The 17291-nt window shown below is 46.7% G+C and overlaps 1 protein-coding gene across 1 annotated transcript in view; it reads left to right on the top strand.

The window, feature by feature from the left end:
• The first annotated feature begins 3547 nt into the window (after positions 1–3547).
• The window catches only part of LOC140219599 (carboxypeptidase inhibitor SmCI-like), a 19305-nt gene continuing 5561 nt past the window's right edge, over positions 3548–17291 (top strand). The window contains exons 1-3 of the mRNA XM_072289511.1: positions 3548–3599; positions 8533–8727; positions 15827–16003. Of these exons, the coding sequence (XP_072145612.1) occupies positions 3548–3599; positions 8533–8727; positions 15827–16003 (424 nt within the window). The remainder of the gene's footprint in view (positions 3600–8532; positions 8728–15826; positions 16004–17291) is intronic.

Consider the following 17291-nt stretch of genomic DNA (forward strand, 5'->3'; position numbering starts at 1 on the left):
CATTTGATTGAGCTAGATTGGAAGCTAATGCTTTTGCAATAATGGACTTTTGCAATAGTGTGCTTTTGAGTAAAGTGAAGATTGGATGACACGATCTTAAACTCCGAAATGAAAAGTAACAGTGACAGGAAGGAAAAGAAATACGCTAGCGCTACACGCACAGCTGTTTATTCCAAAACAGGGCATCATATATATATATATATATATATATATATATATATATATATATATATATATATATATATATTATGAGAAGCCAGCAAGGACGCCGACAACAACATGGGGGAAATTACTGGTACTGGCTGATTGAATAAAATAAAGGATAAATTAATCGCAGTGAAAGTTGATGAAAAAACAACTTGCCGCAGGTGGGGAACGATCCCACATCTTCGCATTATGCATGCATGCTCTAACCAATGGAACGATCGAACTACCGCGGCACCATTTCCCCATCCCCGTTGTTGGGTATTTATATTCTACTGCTACAACTAACCTTGGGAGTGTACTCCAGATCTTGGGAGTGTAATAAATCACGTACTGGTGACGTCTGCGGCAGAAAGGATGTTCCACATTGGCCGCCAAAGTTTGTGAGCGGTGGCGCTGGCTAACACTCCCAAGGCTTGCGGGGACAGTATCTGTCTCGTGCGGCGCGTTGCAAATTGAGCCGAGTGCGGCGCTACTTCCTTGCTAATCTAGAGATCGCGAGAGCCGTCGCGTGGGTGATGCTCACACCACCTAGATAGCACAAGGCATTTTCACCCCGATCCATGACGTCATGTTACCTGGCCCGACTGCCATAGAATCTAGTGGAGATGTTCCCGAGTAGGCAACGGTGATTTTGACGTCACCGCTTTCATCACGCCAGCCTTGTCAATGATAATTTCGGGCCAGGTAGCGTGACGTCATGGATCGGAGTAAACAGGCCTTGTGCTATCTAGGTGGTGTTGGTGATTTACGGGCACGATTCACAGCGGCCGCCGCCGACCGACCTCCCACACGACGCGCGATACCCTGGCGCCACCTTGTAGCAATCGTCGCCGCACTACGCTTCTCACACTATCACCGTGACCTCCTCCTCCGTTGCCTTTGCAGTTTCTTACTGCTTTACTGCTTAATCATGATAACTAATCGCGCGAGCACTGAAAGAAACTGACAGGTCAAATGAACTGCAGCAGTGAGTGACGCTGCGTTAACTGGTGTTTCGTGGCTTGTAAAGTGCGAAACAGCCACGGCAAACCTAAAGCTGACAGAAATAAGACAGCGCATGTGTTGTCTTCTATTTGTCAGTTTTCACTTTGCCGTACTATTTCCCACTTCACAAGTGACGATACAGATTCGGCCACGCTCACGTTTACGAGACCAAAGCCGTGCATGACGCGTAGTCCGCGCTCTACGTGTTCACATTGTACTAGATTAGTGTGAATAATATGAACAACGCGGTTTGCTACTGTAGTGAGGATGCGTTTAAACATCATGTCTTGCCAACGGAGGCCCCCGTAGACAGGCAATTTTGACAGCTGCTGAGCCAGATCCAGATATACTGCTGCTACACAGGGATATCCGATCACGATTTTGTTCGATCCGGATATATCTGTCTAGATGACCAGATGTCCTTCCATGGTAAGGAAATGCGCCTTAAGCGAGCGATACGATTTCATTCCTCCCGTAGTGTAAGGTCTAGAAAGGCACACGAGGTAAACACACATGTCGCCGAATCGCACGTTCTGCCAACACTTGAGTTCGTTTTTCCATCCATCTATGAGGAAATGATCAAAGTGCACTGCACGCCGCAGACGAAGAACCTCTCAACGCACTGCTTGCAGGCAGCTTCTGGCATATAACTCACGTATACTCGGACAAGTACATCGCAGGAGATGCCTCGCTAGCCGTGACGCGAAGGAATTGTTTTGCCCACCAGCTTTTTGCGCATGTCTCGCCCTTTGCTTTGCGCACGGCCTTTGACGTCATGCTGTTTACGAAAGCGCTAGGTCTGTCCTCGCACTGCTTCGTTGAACTTTGAATAAAGTAATAAACAATAAAAAAGATCCACCTGGACGCTTCCACTAACGTGTCAAATCCCATTTCCCTTTTCTTCTTTTTGCCTCCGACTTCAAATACAATTTTCGTAAACATCACGATGTCTTCCAGGAAGCATATAATTTTTACTGGCTCCGAAAAAAAAAGAAACTTGGAAAAAGATGTGTGCGGCACTAACGCGCGTGAGGTGTGCTTTATTGAAATGTTAAAAAATCATTTAGCCGCTAAAGGGCCTACAAGACGTAAAAAATTATAAACGCGTGGCTATAAAAGCGTAGTTCCTTCGAGTAAAAATAAATGAACAAGAATGGGCAGTCGTAGGTTAAAGAGACATCTTTCAACTTATTGAGATAAGATTGCTATTGAGCGCAATAATAAATGGAGCTAACGTGGCGCAAAATAATGCAAAAATCATTTTAGGGAGGGAGGGGGGTGCGTTCTACTAGCAGTAAAGTCACGAGGGAAATACATGCAAGTCTACTGTTCAGATTGCATACTAACAGCAGCACCTGGTTCGCACTGTCATCTGCGACAGCCACTGTCTAGCATGCAGATTCGATCATTCCGCTGATTTTGTTGCGCCCACTGCTGAAAACAAAAACAACCCCAGCTTCTTGCCGACGTTGCCACAGATTTCTCATTTTGCCTACAGCAGCGAACAGCAGTGGGAGGAGACCACAGAGCAATGGTGACAGCAGTAGCTATCTGTGTAGCGGCGCTATAGAGCGAGCATTCGAGTTTTGCCACGCCGTAGCCAAAATGGCGGATAACGCTTAGCGGCAAGGTGATAGATGGAGCTTAAGATTTTGAACGTCCCTTATTGTTAGCCAAGTCCGTCAATTGTAAAAAAATGAATGAACCTTTCTACAATTCGCATTAGCACATAATCATTCGTGCATCTGCACGTAAGCAACCGTAACAATTTAATTAACCTGTAAAACTATCTACTTTATTCAATGAATGGAATGTCCTCAATTACCCTAATCATCCTTTTTTGAAGGACTGTCATTTTTACTAATGCAGTATTTTAAGCATTTAAATTGCGTATGGAAACGAGTTCGGTACATAAGTCGATCATAGTTACATTTAACAGGCGACGGCTACGATTAGCGGCGAAAAACGAGATAGCAAAAACGTGAATAGTACTCACTAAACTCCTACATCAATCTGTATTATTTCTCTCTGGGAACAGCTCTAACAAAGTGGAAGATACCGCACAGTAATGTGTGCTAGCAGCGATGGCTCGTAAGTTAGACTACGGTCCTAAGCTCCGTTTCGCCGCACCGGAAACTGCCCGATAGCCGTTCTGCATGAACGGATGCACGTGTGACACAGCGTGATGTGTAATCAGATGCCCCAGCACACATCATTGCGGTATGTCTCCACCGTAAGGCTACAAAAGCTATCTGTGAACCGCGGGGCCTGGGGGCGTTTCTTTGTGAGGCGGCGACCGATTGCCGGATGGTGGCTGAGCCAAAATAACTGATTCTTATTTGGGGAGTCCTGAGATATGCTGTACGGACGGGAGAGTAGCAAATTCACTCTGGAGGCCAATGTGCCTGGTATGTGTCGCTGCTGCCATTGATGAACAAGAACAAACTTTCATTCGGGTGAACCACCAGCCTTTCCTCGGTAGGTGCCCACCGAAGAAGTGCCCCCCTTCGTACGCGGTGCGCCGGTCGTTTTTGTACCCTTACCATGCGGGGACCCCACAATTGTGTGCGTAGGTGCGTCTGATTGGTCTGAATAAAGGTTGCGTTATGTAAAACACGCGAGTGGCCATGGTGCATGGTGCGGGATCCTGAAAGCAGTAAACAGACATGAGTCAGCCGACTGCAGCCTGCTGACGTACCAAGTTATAAGCACAAAATCTGAAACTACGTGGCCCAGGTGATCGAATCATCAGCTTTTATCAAACGGAACCTGTGTGAAGTCACTTCACGAAGACAGGTCCATTACTAGCTTTGAAATGACGCCGTTGAACTCGAGACCATAGGTGCGATCCCGGCCGTGGTGCCCGCATGCCGATAGAAACGGCATGAAAAAACTTTCGCATACCGCGAATTGGGTGCAAGTTCATGAACCCCAAGTGGTCAACATACGGCGTGCCTGAACACGGCCTGACCCCCATATGGCGTGCCTCACAAGCAGATCATAGTTTAGGCAAGGTAAATCCAAGAATTTCATTTAATTATTAGCTTTGAGGTAAAGCCACGCGCAATGCTCAGATGCTCAGAACCAGGCAAAGTCCATATTTCGTGCTTTCCTGAAAGTGTCCTTCCGTTTTTCATCGAAGACGACGCTGCTCTGGCTAGTTGCAGGCTTTCATCGTCACCAGAAGCGGGCGGTGTTACATACGCTGCTCTTTGTCACCTTGGCCAAGATGGTCGAAGTGAACTCCTCCTCTGTTACAGCGATTCTTGGCATGGCGGTATCGTTAACGAACAACAGAAGCCTTGCCCAACAATTCCACTACTAAAGCTTGACAAATCTCCGCTGAACTTGATATTACATCATCCAAATGCAGTTTCCATTTCTTACCACACGTATCGAACTGTTTCTGAAACGTTATAGCATATACCTAAACCTACGACAGAATCTCGATGAGGCCACTGCTCTATTCACAACGTACACTTCTTTAGGTCTGTCCATAATCAAAAGTACCTCAAGCAAGCACCGGTACACCTGGTCTTCGACATGAAAGGTGCCTATGATAATGTCGCTCACAGCGCTATCTTGGACACACCAAGATTATTTAAACTCGGTGGCCGGCTTTTTTTTTTTTTTTTTTTTGGGGGGGGGGGGGGCGTACAGACACTTTTGTACATGAGATCTATTTTAGTGCAAACGTCGGGCGGTTGAACTGTCAACCAGTAGTCCTGTCATGTCGTCCCGCACGGTGAAGTTATGAAGTTTTCTCTATTCACCCTTCCTGTCATTCGCCTTGCTTAAAGTCTATCACGAACACTCAAACTGTCTGTGTAAACTGACGACATAGGCATCTGGCCTTATGCCGCGACGTCTCCTCATGTTTGTGCCAGGCTAAAGCGGCTAACTCTGACTTCATCATACTTCCGCATTAAAAAATCCTGATCACTGACAGGAATCTGCCACTTTGCCATTTCATCACATCAGTGGCACACCACGAAGTTTCGATGATAGGGCTAACTTTGTCTTATACGAACGCTCACCACTTTCTTAGTATCTTCATTGGCAGAGATCTTCAATGGAATCCCCACTCTGTTCACCTAAAGAAGCTAAGCTCCAATGCGTACTTGCTCAGATTCTCGGCAAAAAGATGTAGGGCTCACGAGTGACCCCTACGCCTAGCCAGAGAGGGAGAGCAAGGACAGGAAAGGCAGGGAACTCAACCAGACGAGCAACCGGTTTGCTACCACACACTGGGGGCGGGGAAAGGGGATTAGAAAGAGGAAAAGAGGGAGACAGTGAGCACTGACTGCGTCTAGCCAGGTTCTTTGCAAATGTTTAGGCCCGCATCGAAGTGTCTCAGCTGCCATAATTGTCATCGCCAGATAGCATGTAATCTTGACTTGGATAGCTTCTGACGCGCTCTGATCATGCATTCGACACTTCTTCCGAACTCTTGACCAGGATTTTGCTTGCTTGTCGTTTCGAAGACTTCAGCCTACCTCTACAGGAATCATTGTAGCTTGCTATCCCACCTGTCGAAAGAGCTTCGCGCCTGCAGAAATACCAACATTCCCCTTGTGTCTAGAGTACGCCCCGAAGTACCATATATTAAAGAAGTGCCAGATGTCATCGACTCATCTAAAGGAGGTTACTTTATTGCTTTTACGCAAAGTCTATTCTGACTACATCATTCACACGAACAGTATGGTTACTTTTACCAAAGTCACGGCGGCTGTCATTCTTCCGCTTCATCTGATCACAGCCACAAGGTCATGTCCACAGGGTCAGAGCTTGCCGCCATTTGTTCCACTGTGGAGTAAGTTGAACATGGAATGCCATGTATATTCTCAGTGTTCCGAGGTTCCGAAGAAACCTTTCAAAGCCGGCACGCAGCATGTAAATTATGAGCAGTTGATTTCTTACACAACAAAGATATACCATCACGCAGTCGGAAAAAGGACACGATTTTATTTGCAGTGGCTTCATGGTCATCGCGGCATCTTCGGCAACGACCTCACCGATGAGCTGCCCGAACTTCCCCAGGATAACGTGTAGTCTATGCTCGTCCGATTATGCAGAACAAACACAGTCGAATCACTCGCGACACCTTGCTGGCTAAATGAGAAACGGCGAAGAGCGCCGACTGGCTTTATGCTTAATCCATCATGACGGCTGTAATTACCATTACCCTTAATTCTGCCACTGTGACGGTACACTGCTGCGTCGCCTACAACTTGGAGAAACCTTGAAATATTCGTTCTGTTTCATAATTAGAATGACTGACTCCCAAATATGTGGCCACTGTAACTGTGAGGAGACCATCGAGCGGCTTCCCAGCCACTGCGCCCGCTACGACGTTCACCGTCAACCTCTTCTGAACATGCTCTGCCACCTGAATGTTCTACGTTTTACAGAGGCAAACATATAGCCTCACACGTCAACCGAGAAAGCTACACGCTCTTTAACTACTTTCTTAAAATCAACGGGCCTAAGAAGATGCATAAAGACACCCTGCAATTGCCACTGTACGCGTGAACTCTCTCCTTTTCCTTTTCCTTCTTTCTTTCTTAACCTCTTCCGCTTTCTCATATCCATGGTAGCCAGCCGAAGGTCCGTCCGATTAATTTCGATGCCATTCAATGTTCTTGCTCTTTCTCCCGATACCAGCATTATTAAGGCAGTGAATAAATTAAGAAATGTCGCCAAGCTTGTACAGTTCGGCTGCAGAATAACCAAAGCGCGTGGTAACAGGAATTCTTGAGAAAGAATAAGCTATAAAATTCCTGGAACGTGACAGCTGAATAGAAATGTCAATGCCTCAAAGTGGTCGGCTGCAAATCAAAATGCCGCTACGTACGTCAGGTACTGTAGGCATTCTAATTTGCACTCGTTGTAGACTTCTAGGATGTATATTTAAAAGCAAACCATGTTGCATTATGTCCACTGAAGTCCTCTTTTGAGTGCGGAAAAGAAGCGTTGTTTTCAAAAAGATGATATATACGACGGATCTAAGGGGACCGACCTTCAACATTCGAATGCAAACTGGAGATGTTAGGAAGTGAAAAGAAAATTATAGGGTTTTACATGCCAAAACCACTTTCTGATTATGAAGCACGCCCTAGTGGATGACTCCGAAAATTTCGACCATCTGGGGTTCTATAACGTGCACCTAAATCTAAGTACACGGGTGTTTTCGCATTTAGCCCCCATCGAAATGCGGCGGCCATGGCCGGGATTTGATCCCGCGACCTCGAGCTCAGCAGCCCAACACCATAGCCACTGAGCAACCAGGGCGGGTATTAGGAAGTGAAGTCAGCCCAAAAATTCTTCATGTGTAAATTACAATGTAGGACAAATAAACGTTTCCTACTATTTCTGTAACATTCCTTGTCTCGCCGGGCTGGCTTACTCGAGTTTATTTCATGCTGCAAATATTGAATGCAAAACATAACTTGTTTTCGTAACATATTTTAGACCGTTTATTCTGATGGTGCATGTTGTGTTTTACAAAAAAAAAATTATTTCATCGACAAACGTCAGCCTAGGCTTGATTAAGATTATCATTCCGGGATCTCTGATAAAGTTGCGCGCTCCACGTTGAAAGCTATGCTTACGTGAACCGCACTTAACTGCGAAACGCTTGAATCACTGCATCAAACGCCAGTACAGAAAGGATAAATCAAATTATGGTGTTAGACATCCGATAACTAAGCGCGCTCCATGAGGCATGGTGTAGCTGGGTCTCAGCGCAGTTTACGTCTACTCGGGGTTCCTTAATAACGCACCTAAATCTAAGCACGGAGGCGTTTTTACGTTGCACACCAATAGTGGTGTGTAAAAAAAGAAAGGCATTCCTCGACGCTATCCTTCAGCTATAATTTCCTTATCCTTCCAGTCGCCTCATCTTATGCATTTCTCCTCCGTGTTAAATGCGTCGAAACGGTGAGTGATGCCGACTTACTTGCGGTTGCGTGAACAACGAGAGAACCAACAAATGACACCTGGACATCGACCAGATGTCATGTCGGAACATGTGCGCGTCGCGCCATCTTTCGTCAGTGGCCGCGTGCCCAGTCGAAAGTGAATGGGGGAAAAAGCGAAAAAAATTATACCTCACTAACAAAATAACCAGTTATCGAAAATGACTCGCGGTCAATTTCTTTTCTGCTGTGGTTTTTTTCATTCAGCTACGGCGGTTCACGTGGTCACTGCCGAAAGAATAGCGGGACGCGTACTTGCGCAAAAGTCCTGGCTGTGTATATGGCAAAAAAACCACGCCGCCAAGCCTAATCCACAACAAAAAAATGAAGGTTTACATATGGTGCAATTACTGTTCCTTTTCAGGTTTCTGTACTTCGAGACAAAGAGAGCAACACTCCCGCTGCTACCAAGCTGCGCATACAGGGTTCTGCAGAGCAGCATTACCGAGATGGTTCTACAATACATCGTCCAAAACTTGCATGAGATTCACATACGGTGGCTGCGGTGGCAATCAGAACAACTTTTACAGCAAAAGTGAATGCGACCAGTTTTGCCGGGGTAAGAGATTCGAGAAATTTTGGCATATCCCTCGTTTACTTCAACATGCACTCTGCTAAATTTAAGGGCTCCAAAAAAGACAATCGGTTTTTAGAAAAGGTATTCGGCTACCCTCTCAGAAATTTTGCGTGGTATTGAGGCGAAATGCCTCAAAATATAAGTGCCTGAACTTTTGTTACGTAACAGTTATCTGCGTTCATCCGAAACAGCTGAAAGAAGCTATTGCAGTGCGGCTAATACTCCTGCTGACAAATGCTAACGCTCTGGCTAAGATTTCCAACCATGCAATAGACTATAAAACGAGGTTCGCACTACGTCATCCCTGTCCAGTGAGTCATGAAGGAACGTTTAATGACTGTAAGTATTTTCTGTTTATAAATTGCAAAAAAAAAGATTTCGAAGATAATGCGCACGCTGGTATCAAAAAACCGTGTTACATTTATTTATCTTTATAAAAAGCAGACATATTCCTACCCTGTGTAGCTAATGATTCTCTAGACACAGTTTGGAACATTGTGGTTTCAGACAGCGTCTTTGTGTCCTAGTTAAAGGGACACTAAAGGTTACCAAAAACTCAAGTTAAAGTGGTAGAGCAATGTTCTAGAACGTCTAAGGCGTCAATGTTATCGCGAACAGAGCTTTAGTAACCGAGAAATTGAGGTAAATGCATGACACGATTTGAGACCCCCGAGCGACATTCCGGTACTAGCCCGATGACGAAAGCACTCCTCATAATTTGTGTTACTAATACTCAACTACTCGTATTAAAAATATCATTTCATTCGATTATAAGACGGAAAAAAATGCTACTTGTCTACGTCTATTCGATTCTAAGAAAAAATAACATTTTGACGTTACCCTTCAGTAATATGGGTGTTCGAAAGGTTTCGTTTTCGCTCGACTCTGCGCGCTCGACTCTGCGCCGCGCACACTTTGGAGTTTCAGTAGTTTCGTTATCGCGTCGTGCTGTGAGGGTTCTGCTGGCTCGCGAAACTTTCATTTGGAACAAGCAGCGAGAATGCCACGTCCATGTGATGTCGTGGGAAGCCCTCGTTGCTTTCCCGCTCCGGAGAGCCGGTGTCGAGGCCGCCGTCGTAGTACGCAACGACGCCGGCAGTGCGAGCCCTCAGCAGCAGGTCGCGCTCGCCGGTGCTCAAATCGCTGAAGTTGAGCCCACCATCGCGAGCCAATCTGTCGGTGTCAGGGTCCATTGCGACGAGCGTCGAAGTTTGCGTCATAGAATGAAGTACCAGCTTATGGGCGTCTTGCGCTGGAGTTTGAGGTATAGTAGCGGCGCCTGGTGGCAGTGCGGGAAACGACATCTGGTTCGTGCCAGTTTGGGTCGTATTGAGCCCCGGCTGTGGCGAAGCACGTTTCTAGGCCGAGTTTTGCGTCGATTCGCACTTTTTTATGCCCTGTTGCGAGTGCGAAAAGGCTCGTCACTTCTCACAGACCACGCCGACCACGCTGCGAGCTCGCCGCAGCCTATAGTTTAACGAAAACGGACTCTCCGTGTGCCGTGGGACGTAATTCGTTTCTCTTTCCGCTAGCCACCATACTCCCGCTTTCGCTCTGCTGTCGGCTCTGTCTTGGCTCTGTTTCTGGCCGCGCGTTTGCGTTTTGCGCAGAAAAGCCGTAGCCCCGTCTGCGGACGCCGTTCTACTCACCGATGGCGCAACGTCACTATGAGACCATGATGTCAGTACTCCTCGATCGGAGGGCGGGCGATTTGAACTGCGCTAGAGGTACGCGGACGCTTCAGAACGCATTTTCTCTTAAAATAAGTCTCTCCTTGGCACGAAACAAGCGTTTTGAGGTTTCTGTGATGGTATTTCAACAGTCCACGTTGACTTAATAGTAACCTTTAGTGTCCCTTTAAGTTCGTTAACTTGCAGCTACTACAATTCCACTGTCCTATCTGAACTTAGGATGTACGCTTCAGTGAAAAACAGCATTCGAGTAAGCGAAGCAGGATGCAAGCAGCTTCGCTGGAATGCCATAGCGTCATCTCCGTCCAGTATAAAAACAGAAGTAGAAAAGAAATATGCACCTCTCTACTAAATGCAATGACCAAGGAAAGTAAAAGAGAGACACGATTTCGAAAGTACAACGTAATGCATAAGGAAGCGGTTAAGAATACAATAACAGTTAGTTCAAGATCATCTTTCGGTATTGGTTATCTAACAAGAAATTATGGGCAAGGCTTCAGGTTTATTTACAGCGCTGGGGGACCACTAAAAGCAAAAAACTATTTTTGTAGTGGCGACTATCGCGAAAGTATAAGCCCGTTCAAAAGAATTAGCGCATGCATGATGGCGTTTTCTACCAGCGTAGTTATGCAAATGTTATTTATATATATTTTTTTTAATTTACGCCTTAATAAGTAAGTCAAGCCTTTCTTATAGCATCTCAACTCACTACCACGATGAAAGTGGTCACATTAGCGGGAAGATTAGCATTCTGCTTAGAAATTTAAGGCATGAATTACCAAAGGCAGAAACGAAGCAATGCCTAGGGATTTCGATCAAAGAAAAAGGGAGGGAGCACGAATAAACATTACGAGGAAATGATACTGAAAAGCAATAGCAATGTGGCCACACTTGGGATTGAGTGTTGCTGAGAATAACAAGCATAGGATGACAAGAAGCTCACGAAAAACCTAACGATTAGCACATTATCATTTGCTGATTCGCTGACGTGCTTAAATCTTGAAGGGCAACCGGCGCTACAGGTCGTTCAAAGTGTTGTTAAATTTACATTGCGCGCACATGGTGAAGAAAGTACATGTGACTCTGTGTGGGGGAAACATGGTCTCGGGTGCTTGTCCGTTTGTGGAGAGCTGAGCAAAAATCAACGTCGAATAAGGACTGGCTACTAAAAAACGAAGATTCGTCCCAGCATTTTTAGCTCCATACATAATAATAACACTGGCTTGCAAACAGAAAAAGGGGGCCAGAATTGACCACTCAGCTCTACGTATCAATCATATTTGTCGACTGCGAGAAGAGTGTTAACTCTAAACTCATGGACATAGGAAGAGCTTACACAATGCTCGCCATTGAATGTAATCCTGCTGTATAAGTGCTTCCAAGAAGTTATGGAATTATGCGGGCAACGACGTACAATGGCTCAAAGAGCAGTGTTCGACTAATAAAGAAAAAGTTGCAGTTTCACCCGAAAGGAGCAACATCGATTGCGATACCAAATTAGTAGACAGTAATACGAAGTTAGTAGTTTATTGAGCCATATAAACCTGGAAACATTCGCTTAGTAACTGAGGTAATACGCATGGTTTCAGCACTCACATGCAAACATGACACATCACAGGCGGTGACCGCGGACACTCGCTGTCCAAACAATGGCGTAAGCAAGCGCGGCAACAGCAGCGAGCGAAGTGACCTTCGTGCTGTATACCGCTTCAACGCAAACGGCGGCGAGAAACCAGCTCGCACAAAGGTATCTGCAGATCACTTTCGAGATACGAAACGCGCGACCGCGCGCCGACCCGAAAAGTACGCAGTTGCTGGCGGAGTAGAAGCCCTCCCCCCCTCTCTCTCCCGCGCTGCCTCCCCCTTTCTTCCGATTCGCGTACGAGATTGATTGAGCCAAGATCGTCAACATGAGATTGAGCTAGTACTCAGCTGCTGCCGGAGCACAACGCCGCCGTCCCCTCCAATCTCCCCACAGCCTTTCGCGCGACAGAAGATGGCGTATTTGCTCCCTGCCTTCCTCCCTTGAGTGCGCCAGATTAAGCCGCGACATCGGCTCTCCTCGCGTGCTTTCACTCGCACGTACAGCACACGGTGCATCGACTTATCACCCCAGCACTCTATGCGGAACATCACGGCGACGCCGACGACAAAAATGGCCTAAACTGTCGATATAATTACTATAGCAATAAACTAATATAATAATATGCATAAACAATCGATGATTATTGTCAACGTAAGTGAATAGCCTGAACGAAAGCACGAACGAACGAGCAATCGAGTCTCCATCCTCCCCCTCCCCCCTCCGGTCACTTGCCCATTCTTACCGCCCAACACCCCGCTACTCGGTAGCCTGAGAGCATGCACCCTTTCCCTCGCGCCTACCCTCGCCTTCCTGGTGTCCATTCGTGACAGCCGTGACGACCGAACGCTGTAGGAGTTGTCGAACGATCTCGCCGCTGCCACCAGTTGAAAGGGTTCTAGGTCGTAGGTAGGAACTTGGGAGGAACTAGGCGCACAGGGTTTATTTACATATTTTCACATTCAAACAGGGGATACATTCGACAGTCTAGCGTGGCTCCCAAATGGAGCCCGCAAGGCGAAGCATACAGCATGAGAGCACGAAGCTCCAAACACGCAGCACAGAACTCGAGCACACAGCTCACGAGCACGATCACAGTGCACGAAGACGAGCACACCCTAGCAGCCGACAAACAGCTGCTTATAAAGTCTCCGTGCTCCCTAGATCCCTAGGAGAGGGAACCGTTCAACCAGTCATCGAATCCGAGCCGCCTTTGAGCAGGAAGGCTTACACACACACGTACGCACTGGTTTCACTGCCCCCAACGAGGTGAGACGGGTTTTGCAGAACTCGGGGCTTACGTATTGAAAGGCGCGTGGGGAAGTGCCGCCAATTACCTTCCCTCGGGGACTCCCCCGCTCACGGCAGGCCAGGTCGGCGGTGGCGGGTTCAGTAACAAAGCCTGGTTCGTCGAACTCACCTCGGCTTTTCCGCGACGGAGAGTCGCTGACGCGGCGTATTGTCCTCGGCATATCGTAGACTTAGTGGCGCCGTTCGGCTAGAGGATGACGGTGACTTCCCAGAAAACGCCAACCCTGCCACTGCAGCTGGCTGAGAAACTTTACATGTTGGCACTTCGGCAGGCCGTTCCTAACAACGCGTCCACTTTTGCTGTACTTGGTTTGTCGGCGCCAACGCCATCAGCGTTCGACGGAACACTCGCCTGCGACTGCCACGTACTTATCGTGGGCGAGAATCCGCTATGAATTCTCCAAACTTTGAAACTGCGCGAGGAAGACAGGACATGAAAAGAAACATGGACGCACACACAAAGCACAGTTGTTTCTGTCCCTGTTTCTGTTCATGTCCTGTCTTCCTCGCGCAGTTTAACATTTTGCTGAATCTATGAACAGACGAGTCTACGGATACGCCCTACTTCGTGGATTCTCGTCTGCCCCATCGTTCACGATTGGCTGGCCGCCACCGGCCGGTCAGAGACATGCGACGAACGAGCGAGCAACAACCTCCTTTCCCCTCTCCACTCGCTTGCCCAATAGTACGCCCTTTTCCTCGCCTTCCCATGATGAAAGAACGCCCTCCACCACCAGGCCTCCACTCCCTACCGCTTCTTTCCGGGCGGCTGCGCCAGAGCTTATGCATGACTCCCTCGTCCCTCGCCTTCCACCTTTCATCCTTGCCCCTCTTCTCAAGTTGGTTGCCCGAGACAACCGTAGGCATGCCTTCTACCCTGGCCCGATTCCTCGCTTTCCCTTCCCCGAAAGTCCGACCCACCGTCGTAGCACCTACCTACAACGAAACGACGCTTCACGGTGCTTCCTCAAGGGTTGCATAATTAAGCGTCATTGCCTTCTATAGATTACTATATCATCTACCACGAAAACGACCGAAAGAGCATAAAGAAGCTATTTGTTTTAAAGCAGATAAGGTTGACTACGTGGGGAGTAGAGGAGGAGATTTACTTGTAGGCGGCCGGTACACACGAGCTGTACACACGAGCACACACGAGCAGCGGTGATTAACCGCGATGACTGGCCAGCAGAGCAGCAGATGCCGAGTCCTGTTCGGCAGCCTGGTACGTTCCTCTTCTAGCTCGCGCCTAGCCGGTCCTCTTCTTTGGCTGTCATCATGAGCGTTCGCTATTAGCGCCACTACAAACTTGTTAACGCGAGAGCGTTATGGGCCCCGTGTCGCAGAAAATCCGGTGACGGTACCTGCGTCGACGGAGTTGTCCGTGAGCGACAATTTCCGCATACATTTAGGTATGTGTATATGCCACGCCTTGCTATACGAGATTCTGCATATTCGGCTTCTATTGCCGCACCATTCTATCACTGAACATGCTGAGACGTTGTCTTACGTTTTTGACAAAGAATTGCTCGGTAGTTTTGAGAATGACAGGCCCACAAACACATTTCATGAAACAAAACACCGACAGCGCATGTCTTTTATGGCAAACCCTCTCAGACTTAAATAGCAAAAGTTCGAAACAATAACAGCAACCTCAACTTGATTTAATTTCTTTGGCGCGTCTCTGCACAACCTCCGGGATCAGCCCGCGAGAGAGGCCGCGTTTCCACCAGAAAGGTCGCCTGCATGCATAGCGTTCGCCGCCAACGTTTTCCGGTACACAATACGTTTACATGAGCTATAGTTGCCAGGAAGCGTGAGAACCAATCGGGGATCTTTGAATGCTACCGCGTTCCACTCTTAAAAGCGAAGCTTAAGCGTCCTATTTAGTTGAATGTCTCGCTAATACGGAAGAAACGTGGAGCCGTAAGTAGCCTGCAAATGGGCAGGTCTGCTCCTGCCCTAAGAAATGAAAACGTCTGCGCCGACATGGTATAATAATCAGTATAGCTTCATAAATACCATAAACAGCATCTAAAACCTTGCTTAGAGAATAACAAAACAGGTGGTATTTGAGCAAACAGGCCCTTATGTCATAATCATCAAACGTTTATATTTTACTATGCATTTAATGATCATGCATTTTCATGCACAGGATAGGAGTGGCACAAATTTACGCGCACGTTTTGCGCGCCAGTCGCTATCCTGTATTTGTCGATGAGACTGGAGTGGTGGGTTTATTTCACTTGCCGCTCTCATCAACAGCAAAATATATGTGGTTTTGAGTCATTGACTAATCTGCCCAAATAACATTAGATTTATTTTTATATCCTATTGAGCTCTCGCTTGCTGTTTGATGGCTACAACGACATAGTTTACGATCAAAATGAATCAAATTCGGAGCAATCGCCCTTTTTTTACAATTTCTGACCTTTTAGTATACATTAAAAGCCAAATGCAAACGTAACGTTCTTTATCTCTTGCAAACTGTTCATTACAGATCCGATTTATGGTGTGTGCGCAATGCTAACCAATGAGAAAAATTGCAGCTATCATAAAAAACAAGCAAAAGTGCGCTTCAACCCGGAGAATCAAAAGTGCGAAATTTATGAAGCCAAATGTAGGAATGCCGAGAATTCCTTTAGCAATATGAATGGGTGTTATACACGATGTGGAGGTAAGTTACCCCCACTATCTGAGGGATCATTAAGTGCCAAAGGAACGATATCACTAGAGTTTTTTCACTTTCTTGATTTCAAAAAGTCTTGCCCATTTTTACCATCATCATATTTCCTGCTGTGCTTTACTTGCTAAGTATCATGATCTCCTGTGTGTTTAATTACCGGTATAATTGTAGCGAAACGTTCTCAATATTCTTGCTTGCTGATATGTGTGTAGCGCTACAGGTGCTGTACAGCACCAATTCCTAAACCCTCATTTTCTTGGATCACATCCTAACCTTACATGAGGTAACCTTCATGGCTCTTACAACGGAGTATGGATGGAGGAAGCAAGTGCATTTTAAAAGCTTCCTTCACCCGTCCTCATGAAAGGAACCATTTCATAATGTAAGGAATGGATGCCACGTGCCTGGGTTTCAAGGCCTCCGTCGTAGGTCTCACACAAATGCCTTTATTCAGCAAAATAAAGCTCATCAAAAACTTTTCTACATTGAATGGATACCAACAGAGCCACTGAGCTTCACTAAAACGCTACAAAATTACAGACAAAGCAACAGACACTTCTCCCTACCGCACCTTTTCTTTACCCGAGTAGAAGCCATCACGCGGGGATAAATGCCAACTAATTCATTGTCTAAATTCCGGGAGCCAACAACTAGGACATAGGATAAGGCATAGGATAGCAGGTACCTTAGCCTGTGTCCTAGTAGTTCGCACTCTGAACTTAGCCATGATTCCATACCAACTTGCCAATTTTTCATTCTTGATTATTTCATTCTCCGGTCTCTTTATCCTTCATCTCTCCCACCCCCCACAACTGGCCCTTCTATGGAGCAAAAACCTCAGTATATTACTGTGCCGGCAAACGCTCACACCCTTCGGGGCTATCTTTTCAACTCCTTCACCCCCTACTTCTTTCTGCGTGACTGCGCTGATCAGATCAGACTCGCACAAGCAGTGACGGCTGATTCAACAGGCATGCATTGTGGTGCGAACCAATGAGGCCTTGCATCCAGGTCAACTTACAGCCCATGTTCAAATAACGAAATTAAAGCCTAGAAATAGCGGCATATACCTAACGGAAATCCTAAGACTAACACTATTATTTAGGTATACTCCCTAAGAATAACCAGATACATTCCTGTTCCATTAACAGTTTGCAAACAGCGTCCCTCAAAAAATTATGGGGTTTTACATGGCAAAACCACTTTCGGATTATGAGGCACACCGTAGTGGCGGACTCCAAAAATTTAGACCACATGGGGTTCTTTAACGTGCACCTAA

The sequence above is a fragment of the Dermacentor andersoni genome, chromosome 7 (assembly GCF_023375885.2).
Source record: "Dermacentor andersoni chromosome 7, qqDerAnde1_hic_scaffold, whole genome shotgun sequence".
Taxonomy (NCBI): domain Eukaryota; kingdom Metazoa; phylum Arthropoda; class Arachnida; order Ixodida; family Ixodidae; genus Dermacentor; species Dermacentor andersoni.